Source organism: Apteryx rowi, unplaced genomic scaffold (assembly GCF_003343035.1).
Source record: "Apteryx rowi isolate R43461 unplaced genomic scaffold, aptRow1 scaffold_1894, whole genome shotgun sequence".
Lineage (NCBI taxonomy): Eukaryota > Metazoa > Chordata > Aves > Apterygiformes > Apterygidae > Apteryx > Apteryx rowi.
In genome coordinates this window covers 727-13,023 of record NW_020448190.1, presented here as the reverse complement: position 1 = coordinate 13,023, position 12,297 = coordinate 727, and the positions used below count along the sequence as shown (strand labels likewise).

The window sequence follows — 12,297 nt, the reverse complement described above, 5'->3', positions numbered from 1 at the left end:
GATCAGCTTGGGGAACGTTAACAAAACCAGTTGAGCACACAGCAGTCCATGGGTGCTGATGGGATGCTTGCAGGGTTTTCTCTTTTTCTCTACTGACTCCACTACTGTCTGTGCCCTCAGAGGCAACTCCCTCATTCTTGACAGCCTCTTCCTCACAGGGTCCTCTCACCCTTGACGTTGAAGGAATTGACTTTGTTCAGCATAGGAAAGACAAGGCTGGAGGGGACTTAATCACTACCTAAAAGGTAGTTAGAAGATGGAGCTACTCTCTTCACAGGGGTGCATAGTGACAGGTCAAGATGATAGAAACAAATGCTCCTCACTAGTAGAAGACAGAAAAGAAGGGGCAACAGTGAAATATTGCCACTTGGTAGGTTCAGACTGGACAGAAGGAAAAATTTCTACCCCAGGAGGGTGGTGCACCCTGGAACAGGTCACCAGAGAGGTGGGGGAATCTCCCTCTTGCAGGTCTTCAGGATTGGGCTAAGTACAGCCATTGCTGCCCTGATCTAGTGGTGGCAATATTCCTACTTTGATCTGGAGATCATACTAGGGACCCTCAGGGTTCCCTTCAACCAGTGAGATTCTCTAAGTCTCTCATTCTTTGCCTTGTTTCTTGTGTAGCAGAGACAGAGTCCACAGCATTACTGTGAACAGCACTGTTACCATGATATCAGCCCAGAAACACTGGCCTTAGCGGACTGAAGAGGTTTTGGAGTAGGTTCTTATTAGAGAAGCCTTGTTGGTCTATAACTTCATGGCAGAACACAGGCATGGATTGCCTGGGGGCTGGGATGAAGGGAGACATTACCCAGGCAGAGACTGAGCAGGTGGTTTCTGATGTGCAGAATGGCCACACAGAAGGATTTCCCAAAGGCCAAAGCACAAGAGGAATGGGTGTGAAAGGCAGGAATCCCTGAGCCCAATGCCATAATTCACCTGCAGCCTCAGGTACATGCCCTGCGGGTTTCTCCCATATGATGATCCGGGGTGTGCAAGTACAAATGAGTGGCAACCTTGATGGTGCTCTCCCGAAAGCAGAACATGCATATTTCTCCCAGTAGTAGGGACACACCTGCCGTGCTGCCTCTCTATTGCACTTACTGATTCAAGTCTTCAACCACATCTTTGTCATGGTTTTAACCTTACACAATATTGCTTTCTGGTCCTCCTGTTTCCAGCCACAAATATGTTGTTAACAACCTCCTGGATCCTGCAACTGGCTTCTCCTTCCTTCTTCCTGAGAAACTTTCAGCCCTCTCACAACACAGATGACCAAGCAGTGTAATTTCTTGTGGACACATCTTGTGGCTTCCTGGATTTTCCGGAGAGGAATGAGGAAGCTATTGACTGAGTAAAGAGTTGCCAAAATGGGGACAGGAAATGCAAGATGGTTAAAGAAAGAGGGAGTATAACAAATGGGCTTAAGAACAGGAAGTAGAGCACATGAGAAGTGTGGATGGAAGAGGAAGGAGCAGTGGACTTAAGAGGAGAAGGTGAAGGCTGGCAGTCACCAGCAAAGAATACATGAATGGCACCTCTGCTGTTATAGGCTATGGGAGACACTTCAGGGTATGTCAGGAACACTGAATGTTTAAGAGCCTTGTATTAGTGCATGAGGCTAGGTGTGGATTTCAGGTTCTCTTTGCAAGAGCTCTGGGAACTGAGGTGAGTAGTATACGTGCCAAACATCAGAGCTCAGGGACAGCTGCTAACTTGTTTGTTTTTCTCCCTGCCTCCCCAGACCACGCATTTCTCAAGAGAAGGGAGGAACAGTAGAGCAGCTTCTGGGATGGGAGTGGTACTCTGAGACTGCCCTGTGCCTGCACAGTGACCACTTAGACTTGTGAGAAAAGAGTGGTTAGAAGGCACTTCGCAGAGGTTTAGGATGAGAGGGCTTCAGTAGTACTTTGATGAGGACAGGACCAATTGTGCTGGGAGGAAAGGGTTTTGTGCTTGGGTTGGTGAAAAATTCTCCCTCAGGAAGAGTTAGGACTGTTTGCTTGATATTCGACTGTTGAAACCCAGGAGCTGCTGTGTTGCACAGTGGAGCCTAGCTTGTTTCTCAGTTTGGCTGTGCATTTCCACCCAAGGCTGGCAGGAAAGAACAGGCTGAGGTTCAGCTAACAGCAGCCCTGGACAAGTAGCAGGAACTGTTGGGATCCCCACTGCCCCAGGGGGAGAACATGAGCCCTCGACAGTAAAAGGGAAAAGTGGACACAAGAAGGGGTGTTCTGGGCCTTGGGCAAGGGAGAGATTTGTCATTTCCACCAGGGCAGGAGAGAGGATAAAGTTGTGGGTGCACAGGTGATAGGGACATGGAGGGCAAGTACAGCATCTGTGGGCATGAGACCTGCTTTCAAAGCAGCATATCATATTCAGTACAGAGCATGTTTCTCTTGGGGTTACCTGTGTATATCATCTGGGAAGTCATCATTTGTGCTTTGGCAGATTCACTTCCACCTCCAAAGACAATTCCCTGGGTCCAGGGAAGAGTGAATCCTTTCAGATCTGTCTCTCACAGACAATGTGTTTGTCTTACCCAGCTCAGGGCCTCTTTCCTGCCAAGTCTCCTCGAAGACCTGCAAGCAGCAAGGAATGCTGACTACGGGTGCAGCTGGACCCCTGCACAGCACCTCTGAGTCTCTGGGTCAGGCAGGCGAGGGGGAGGTGGAGCTCAGCACCCAGTGAGGAAGGAAGGAAGGAGGGCAGATGTGGAGTTGCCTGTAAAAAGTGAAGTGCTGCCTGAGAAAGGATCAGAAGTTTCTGCAGCTCCCTGGCCCAGTCACTCCTTTTGAACAGACTCTTGGACCTCCATCTCCTGTTGGACATCCTCTATAGCACTACATGGTGAGCATCTCACGGTTGGGCACTGCAGGGCATTGCCCCCTGCCCCATGGTGCTCTGGGCAGGGACACCTCTGATGGTTGGGAGGGGCCTGGGATTGTATCCTGCCCCACTCCATGGTTGTGCCTGAAGGGTCTGAGCTGGGCAGAGGGGCATAGCCCTTTCCTGGCTGCCCAGGGCCAGGCAGGGTTGGAGGGCAGGTACTGGAGATGGGAGATGGGACACAGGTCAGTCTGGCCCCAGAGCCCAGCCCTAGTCCAGCAGCATCTCCTGCTTCATGGGCAGATCAGCCAGTGCCTCTGAAACAGCCCCTCTGAGACATGAATGTAGCTCTCCTTAGCCTTAAGAGGAGGCCCCAACATGGTGATCCCTGTAGAAGGGGGTCATAAGCAATTCACCCAGCTGTGTGACCATGGGCACTTGGTCTTTTCTGTGGTCCTGCCTGTGGATTTCTTGCTTTTCTGCCTGGCCAGAAGGGTTCAGGAGGTGCTTTTGTTGTGAACACATTTTCTAGGAGAGCTGAGATTGCCCTGGAGCAGGGCTGCTCAAGGAACACTGGTCCTAGGGTGACAAGTGAGTGCTCAGGCCCCTGCAAAGCTGCCCAGCCTGACTGTGGTGCTTGTATTTGGCCACCATAGGGGAGTAGGGGTGTGTGATTTGATGCTGTGTGGCTAGGCCAAGATGTTAGATTGCACTTCCAAACTTGCCTCTCTCTGCAGAATCGGTCACTCTGCATTAGTACCAGATTCTTTACCTGTGTGTTTGCTTGTCTGTTTTAAGCTATATGATGGCCAAGCCTGTCACTGGAGGCCTGTTGGAGCAAACCATGTGTCTGCTCTTTTCCTGGGCACAGCTTGAACTTTTTCTTCTGTTCAAAGAACAGACATTAACAATATGGGGAGGATAAAAGGATTTTGTTTTCCTTGGAGGAAGGAAAGAAGTGTTAGTGACACCAGAAGCTTTGGGAGTGGGCAAACAGCTTGGAGGGGCACAAAGAGAGGCACTGCCCTTTTGGAGGCTTCTTGCTGTTGGATCAGCTGAGGAGGAGCAGCACCCAGTTGCTGTGCTCTGGGTCAGAGTTGTAGATTGCTTCCTTTATTTCCTGGCTCTGTTTATAACAACGGAAATGCTCTGCTTAGTGTGGTGCAGCTGGGAACAGGAAGGACAGAGAACTTCCTCATCTCTCAGGAGGTTGTGGCTGTGCTGGAGAGAACGCTGTCAGCAAAAATTCCTCTTTTGAAGGACTTACTATCCCTCCTTCTGCTCCTAGCAATGCTAATAGTTGTTTCATTCACTTTTGCTCTTCAAACATCAGCTACAGGCTTTCTGAGATAGCAGTAGAGCACTGAGCAAGCGGGCAAAGGTTTCAATATCTGATGTGGCTTATAGAGAATTGAGAATGTCAGCCTTGTGATGTCATGATGAACCAGAATGTTGTTTTCTTTTATTTGAAGCAAAGATAGAGGTGCTGGGAAACTACGTGGTGGGGGTGGGGGATTGCGTTCTGCTCAACAGTCAGAGGAGTGGTTAAATTAATCTAAGAAAGGAAAAAAAACATGTAAGAAAAAATCTTTTAGTAGAAACTTCAAATAAATTGTTTTAGTAATGCTTAATTGTATTTTACATGGAAATCTTAGTAGGCCTATCTATTCTGATTGAAGTAAAGAGGAACAAATACAATCACCTCTGCAGTGCTGTATTCTCTAATGGGTATTGTGCAGAATGGTCAGTCATCTTAATAATTCCTTTAGATCCATTCCCCCAGTTTTGAGCTTGTGGGTTTTTAATTTTTTTTTAATACATTTAGCCACCAGCAGTAAAAGTATGGCCTTCTTCTTCTTCTGCAGCCACAACTTTCTGTAGACTTTTGCTGCATGGGATATTTGCAGCAGAACTGAGCACATAAGGAACTGAGGGTAAGGAACTGAGACATTCCCAGAATAAATAGTTCCTCTTTTTCCTCCCTCTGTATTTGCTGAATAGTAATTACTGAACTCCAGACAAGCTTATCACCAGCTCAAACCATATTTCTACATTCTAAAGAATGCCCCTTCACGTACTTTCCCTGATGATCCATTTTATCTCATAAAAGCTGAGCTGAATGTGGGTGAACATATTTGCATTTTTAGTGTTTTGAAGCAAGGTAGACCAATATTTGTGTATTGTATAGCTACAAGTTTTCAGAAAGAGCATAAAGTAATGGCACAATATAGTCATGACTGGCAAAAGCAGTAGCGCTCTAAAACAGAGCAAAAATTAATCCCTCAATAATACTATCAGAGGGTAATATAACATAATAAAGGTTTTTGCAGCTCTCCACAGATCCAAGGATGGAGTTCGATGACATTTGCTTACTAGAGTTGGACTGTGCAGGTCTGGGTTCAGCCATACTTATCACACAGCCTGCGCCCCAGCCAACAGAAAGTAACTCCAAAATCAGAGTAAGTGGAGGGGGAAGAGCAGTGTATGCAGAAATGATGGTGGGGATGACCCAGTTTGCTCAAGTATAATACAGAGCATCACTCCCAGTATTTGGCTGACATGTTTGCTGTCCAGACATGGGACTAAATCCTCGCGTTCATCTTTCCCTAGTGAGTCCTGGAGCCTTCACTGTTTGCCATTGAGATGAAACCACACAAAAGAAAAAGGTGAAAGAATGTCCCCTATGAAAGGCATGTTTGTGGCCAATGCACAGGCTGCATCCCACTGCTCAGTGAGCTCTTACCCAGCTGCTGTGGAAACTCCTCCCAGGGTTTTGACAACAGCTGTTCAGAAAGGAATGACTAGGGAATTCACCTTATCCACATACCAGCATGTGACTTGGAGAAAGCCCCGTCTGCCACCCTGATCTAGGAGCATTTCATCCCACTGCACCTGGGGCCAAGAAGGTGCAGACCCAAAGGTTTCTGGAGGTATAACACAGGAGAGCTAACACTGCCTCTGGCAGTGTGCAGACTGACTCTAGGTGCACAGAGGCTGCAGCCACTGCCCTGTAACAGTTAGTGAGTCTCATCCCAGAGAGTGCCTGGTGGCTCTCTTAGGAGAGAATTTATTTTTAAATTGCTGCTGTTTTCCAGGGTTTCTTTGACATACTATGATGGCAGGAGAGAAGAATACCAGGGATTTCCTTCTGGAAGCACTGGAGGATCTTGTGCTGGATATGTTTGAGAAGTTTAAGTATAAGTTATCACATATTGATTATGATGGGATGGCCAATCTCTCCAAGGGTTTGCTCCAGAAGGCCAATGATCCAGTTAAACTTGCAGACCACATGTGTGACCACTATGGAGCAGACCTTGCTGTGGATGTAGCTATCTGTGTGCTTGAAAGGATCAACCAAAGAGACACTGCAGCTAAACTGAAAGAGGAGAAAGGAAAAGGTAAGGAAACTGTGGTTACCGACACTTTCTTTTCCTTCTTTCTGATTATCCCTGGAAAAGGCGCAAGAGAACCTTCATGAAAGCTGCGAGAGAGAGCATATCTCAATTTCTAGTGGAAGTCTGAAAATGCAGAGGAGCCCAGTGTGCTCCCTTGCCATGCATGGAATTGCATGGAGTCTCCTCTTGCCATTGGTCTTCCTGCCCATTTGAGAGACAATCCCTGCACATCCTGAAGAACCACCCACTCCTGGACAATAGTGGAAAGGGACCAGAGTCTGTAGAGACATTCTCTCTGCCTGCGCTTCATGCCCTGCCTTGGCCTAGGGATTTCAGGGGAGTTTCTGAAGGGAGAGAGTTCAGGAGGATTTGCCTGCTCCCCATGTGCCATATATCACTGACAGGCTCTGTCATTCTGCTCTGCTAACAGTCACATGTAATTTTGTTTTCAGCCCTGAGACGCAGTCTACCACCTGCTTCATTAGCACAAGGTACGTGTCACTGGAGTAGCTGTGTTTGGGTTTTACCCCTACATACTCCACCTACCACCAGAAAGAGTGCGATCCTAGCCACAGTTCTGCAGCCCCAGCAGGTTCAGAACGGAAGTGAGAAAGTAGCTGGGAGATGCTCCTGAAAAAAAACATGTACTGCTACAGAGGTCCCTGGTGGGACTGCTACAGAGGTCACTGGTGGGAATTGGTATGTGTGGGTATCATATAGATGCTTAGCACTAGCATCGAGTTCACCTGAAGTGTGATAGCATTTCAGTGACGGGTGATGGGCATTTCAGTTAGTAGAACTGGGAAGACAAGGCCTATTGAATGATACTTTAAAATGAAAGAGATGAGATGAACTCAGGGCACAATAATTTTGCAGTTGAAAGGTTTTAATTTTAGAAGGAGAATGAACATTGGATTTAATTTGAAGTTCTTTTGTTGCATGTTTTTGATTTAGAATACAAAATGAAGTACAGAGAACATGTACAAAAGAATTACCATTGGATAAAAGACATGAATGCTCGTGTTGGTGAGACAGTGACTTTGAATTCCAGATACACAAGGCTGGTTCTTGTCAGTGGACATCGCCATGAGAAAAAGAAAGAACATGAAATCATGGCTGTGGGGAGGAGACATGCAGAAGTCATGCGGGAACAAGTGAATTCTTCTATTGCTGTAGGTGATCTTTTTAAACCTGACAGGGATAGACAGACACCAAAGACTGTTGCACTCTTGGGAGCTGCAGGAATTGGGAAGACAATGACAGTAAGAAAGATCATGCTGGACTGGGCATCAGGGGGGCTTTACAGACAGTTTGATTATGTTTTCTACATACATTGTCGGGAAGGTAATCATCTTACAACTCAGGGGAGTGTGGCTGACATGATCTCCAAATGCTGTCCCACTAATAATCCACCACTTGTAGAGATCTTGAGCAAGCCAGAAAATCTCCTCTTTATCATTGATGGCTTCGATGAACTGAGGTTTTCCCTGGATCGACCACAAAATGACCTTTGCTGTGATCCCTGGGAGATGAAGCCAGTGGAAATCATCCTGAGCAGTTTATTTAGGAAAAGTCTTCTTCCTGAATGTTCCCTGCTGATCACAACAAGACCAGCTGCCCTGCAGAAGCTGGAGCAGTGCTTGGAGTGTGAACGTTCTGCTGAAATACTGGGATTTTCAGAAGCTGAGAGGGAGGAATATTTCATTAAGTTTTTTGAAAATAAGGAAGCGGGAAGAAAGGCCTTTCGGTTTGTCAAAGGAAATGAAATGCTCTTCACCATGTGCCTTGTCCCCATCATGTGTTGGATTGTCTGTACTGTTATGAAACAACAACTTGAAAGCGGTGAAGATCTTGCACAAACTGCCAAGACAACTACAGGAATATATGTCCTTTATATTTCCAGCTTACTAAAATCTCTGAGCAGCAAGTTGAAACAGAACTTGCACATTATCCTGAAGAGACTTTGTTGCCTGGCTGTTGATGGGATCTGGAAGCAGAGAGTCCTCTTTGAGGAAGAGACAATCAATGAATTCTTTTTAAATCAGAGAGAAGCTCTCCCACTCTTCCTGAATGAGAGCACTTTTCAGAAGGGCATTGTTTGTGGAAATGCCTACAGCTTCATTCATCTGAGTGTCCAAGAGTTTTTTGCATCTCTGTTCTACATACTAGAAGATGATGTCAAAACAAGAGAATGGCCAGTAGATCCTAAGAAGGATGTGAAAAAAATGTTAGAAAACTATGGAAACTCTAGACATGATTTCATGCTAACTGTGCGGTTTCTCTTTGGTCTCTTAAATGAGCAACAAAGAAAGACTATGGAGAAAGAAACAGGATGCAAAATTTTAACTGACATTAAGCAAGAATTGCTAATATGGCTTCAAACTAATCCCAAAACAGCTTTAGCTGTTGATGCAGAGAAGAGAGCTTTTATTCATGATTTGGAGGCTTGTCACTGTTTGTATGAAATTCAAGATAGAAGTTTTGTGAAAACTGCATTGGATTATTTCACTGGAATATATTTACGAGACATCAGTCTTACCCAACTTGATCAAATGGCTCTTTCATTCTGTGTAAAAAATGGGCCTAAACTGGAGTCACTTGACCTTGGCTATTGCTCATTTATCTCAGAAGACCATGAAGAACATTTAGACCAACAGCTAGCAAAGCTGTCACATCTGTAAGTTATACCCTCTTAACAACTGAAAGCATTGTTAAGTCTTCTCTTAACAACTGTTAGAGTTTAAGTAGAAAAGAAGTGATTGAATTACTCATCAAATAATTAAGGCTAAACTTTCCATAAAGTAAAGGTGCAGCGATGGAAGCTATTTGGGGCTGAGTCTAATGCGATGTTGCACTACTAGTTACTAGTAATGGGAGTCAGTTAAAAACTAAGCGTGTAAATAGAAGAATCTGCATATCAGCTAAGTGTCTTAGCTCCAATTGTAATTAAAGAAACCCAGAGTGCAAGTCATTTAACATTCAAATAGATACCCACTGACTGGTCAAGTTAAATCATTCTGTAGTCACCACTGACTGAATTAGACTTAACTAGAAGACTATTGACTGTGGTGAAACTCTACTGATCTGTCTGGCTCACTTGTCCACACAAACATTAGGATGTGTTGGTCTCAAATATAATCCCACACAAGTGCAATCTCACACAAGGATTTTTTTTTTTCCCCATTTGGCCTCCCATTAATTGCTGGTGTTGTTGAAATTAAAGGCTTGGAGGAAAGAAGTTCTCATTGCATCAGCAGGTTTCAAAAGCAGGGAGGGAGCAGCTAATTCAGCTGTCCAGTGACCTTTCAAAGTCCCTGAGTACAAAACCTCCTTCCTATGCTTCATCTTGATCCCAGTGTAAGGCCATGCTCTCCACGTCAACTAAGATGGGCAAAAAAAAGTTCCTTCTTTACTGAGGTTCCCTTTTTCCCAAACCCAGTTATGCTCTCATTCAAACTGGTCCAAAGTGTGGACTTTGTGGACCTTGAGTATCCTGGAGGTGGTACCTAGACAAAGTGAACTTCAAGGGAAGAGTTTCCCCTGGCATGCAGTACAAATACAGGCCATTGCCCTTTGTGCACAGCAGCAGAACATAACATACTGTTGATTTTTGGTTTGTGGGTGCAAACCTCATTTTCCCCGTAGTTAAGGGGAAACCCTCTGAGTGTTCAGAGATCAACTGCTGCATGTGATAGGTGATATCAATCTGATTTTCCTGTTTCTCTCTTCAATGTAGGTCTCTATCACAGATGATGTTGTGAGGTAGGGAGTGGCCCCAGCTTGGTCAGGTATCAGGAGCAAAACAGCTGCAGTGGCATGGAGTTCAGTTTGGGCAAATTTGTCTTTCTGAAACAGAGCTGTGTGATACCCAATAGGCACCCAACTGGGTGCTCTGGTACAGAGGTAGCAGAACTCTGAGAAATGTTGTTATCCTGACAAAAGTATCACAAATAAACAAAATGTATGTAGCTCCCCTTAGTACGCACAGTACACATGGAAGCTGGGTGTTCCAAGCAGCTATGACTCGAATCCAGTTGGTGAGATATTGTATTTATTTATTAAGGTGATTTGCTTTGAACTGGAATTTAGAGTATTCTGACATGCTTCATCACACCTGTGAAGGTGTTACTTTAATTTTTGTGAAGTATAAATGCAAACTGTAGCCAAAGAACAATATTAAAATCACCTATGCTTTGTTTCTAGGGAAAAAAAACAGGAAGAGGTGAAGCAATCACCTATTTACTTGCTTTGTCAATCTCTGAAGAATCCAAGCTGTGGATTAAAGACATTAAGGTAAAAAGTTATTTTCTTTCAGAAAAAAGAGGAAGCCAAGAAAACCCTAATCTTTTTCTTGTTGCTTCTTCACACACTCTCTAACAGACCAACTCTGTTGATGCTCCTACAACAGTAACAAATGTCTGCCAAGAGATTTGGAATATGCTGAAAGATCTTCAACAAGGTGGTTTTCATCCAAGTCACTGATACCAATGACAAACCAGGGGAGACTGAGGTGACAAAGTAGATTATCTGAGCATAAAAAAGATTTAGGAGATGATTCTAAGATCATTCTAAGATGTCTTTCTGTGTGTAAACTCAATCACACCTGAGTTATATGTAGACAGATAGATTATAGTTGTATGACCTTTCTCCCTTGCTCCCAGGTAGGATTTAGGACAACAAAGAGACTGAGATGTTTCCTTCTTTTTGTCTTTAGCTGGCCCTACACTGACATCTTCCTTGAGATGGTAAGGAAAAGCAGACAGAGAATGGAAAATGTAGGCCTGGCAAATGTTTTCCTCTTTTCGTGGGAAACAGCACTGGGCTGTGTTTGGTATCACTCTAACTGACAGCTGGATGCAAAATTATGACAGCCCTGAAAAGCCTCTCTCTTATGTAGCCACCTGTTTGTCTGGACAGCATAGATTTAATTTTAGATCTTAAAAAAGCTTGTGAGGGGAAAGCAAACCCAAGAAGCATGCAGCATTTCTGCATTGGCACATACTTTTCTTCTTGTCATCTCCCAATTTTCCTTCCTGTTATTTTCTTTCCTTTCATTCTCTCCTGTCCACCACTTGCAGGCCCTTTTCAGACAGAGGCAACTTGAGCTCACAGGAACAAGACCTCAGCGGAGGGTCCTGTCTGTCAGTTGTTGGGGGAGAGAGAACTGGGGCCATGTGCAGGCAGAAATAAGAAGCCTGGAGCATTTTGTTGGCAGTGAAGTGATGGAGGAACTACTTTTCAATTTCTGCTGTTTTAATATGATATAAGAAAAGTCTGGCAGTAACATACAAGAAACTTCTTCCTTCCAGAAACGGCAACCATTGCTGACAGTCTGAAATCAAAGTGAATTTTGATGGAGAGGGAACACCTGGAACAGCCTTACCCCAGATTGAGGTTGACTCAGCCAAGCAGTTGGTTTCAGTTTGCAGGCACTTCAGTCTACTCCCAACATGATCCCGAGTGCAGGGAGGAAAGTCCCTTGGAGATGTCAGACAGCCAAGCTGAAGCATTAGGGAAGCCAACACATGATTTCTGACACCTGCATCTTTACACCCTGAACACGCACAAGCACTAATTCACCCATACAGCAGACTGCATATGCAGGAGGTTGTGAGAGTCTGCCAACCTTTTCAGTAGGAAATATGTTAGGACTGTGGTGGAGGTGTTTACTCTTTCTTTGATGTTCCCTGAGGCTCTTTGGAATATAAACACTGTCTTGAAAGAAACATAGTCTGATTGTGTGATGGTGTTGCTAGAGAATAGGAGTGGATTCCTTCCTCACTAAAGACTTGAGAGGGGCTCTCCCCAAAGTATTTCACAGCACAAGTGTGTTGGGAAAGTCCAACAAAACTAGGGTTCTCCTCCCTCACTGGAAAGGAGAACTCGCTCCTAACACTGCAGTTTCTTCTTCCTTCTTGTGGAAGGGACCATCTCCTTTTAACCCATGCATCATCACTCTCCTTTAAACGTGTGGGAGCTGTGTTCTCCATGAGGTGTCCTCTCCCAAGCATTCCCACAAGGGATTTTTTCATGGAACCCTCCCAGCTGCTGTCATATGAGCACATCTGCTTTG

The 12,297-nt window shown here is 45.0% G+C and overlaps 1 protein-coding gene across 2 annotated transcripts; it reads left to right on the top strand.

Annotated features, from left to right (window-relative positions):
- The first annotated feature begins 2,739 nt into the window (after positions 1-2,739).
- LOC112964219 (NACHT, LRR and PYD domains-containing protein 3-like) lies at positions 2,740-11,937 on the top strand. Of its 2 annotated transcripts, none has more exons than XM_026061999.1 (6): positions 2,740-2,850; positions 5,925-6,227; positions 6,677-6,715; positions 7,179-8,901; positions 10,428-10,517; positions 11,534-11,937. In XM_026061999.1, exons 2-6 carry the CDS (start codon positions 5,942-5,944, stop codon positions 11,550-11,552), a joined length of 2,157 nt encoding a protein of 718 aa, XP_025917784.1. In that variant the 5' UTR covers positions 2,740-2,850; positions 5,925-5,941; the 3' UTR covers positions 11,553-11,937. The 2 variants fall into 2 exon arrangements, with proteins under 2 accessions (XP_025917784.1, XP_025917783.1); XM_026061998.1 differs by lacking the exon at positions 11,534-11,937 and adding an exon at positions 11,303-11,510.
- The last annotated feature ends 360 nt before the right edge of the window (positions 11,938-12,297 follow it).

Bases quoted from the DNA above. Each gene is read 5' to 3' on its own strand.
- LOC112964219 (XM_026061998.1), top strand. From the start codon at position 5,942: ATGATGGCAGGAGAGAAGAATACCAGGGATTTCCTTCTGGAAGCACTG. The intron at 6,228-6,676 runs GTAAGGAAACTG...TTTTGTTTTCAG, and splicing joins GAAAGAGGAGAAAGGAAAAG to CCCTGAGACGCAGTCTACCA. The intron at 6,716-7,178 runs GTACGTGTCACT...TTTTTGATTTAG, and splicing joins ACCTGCTTCATTAGCACAAG to AATACAAAATGAAGTACAGA.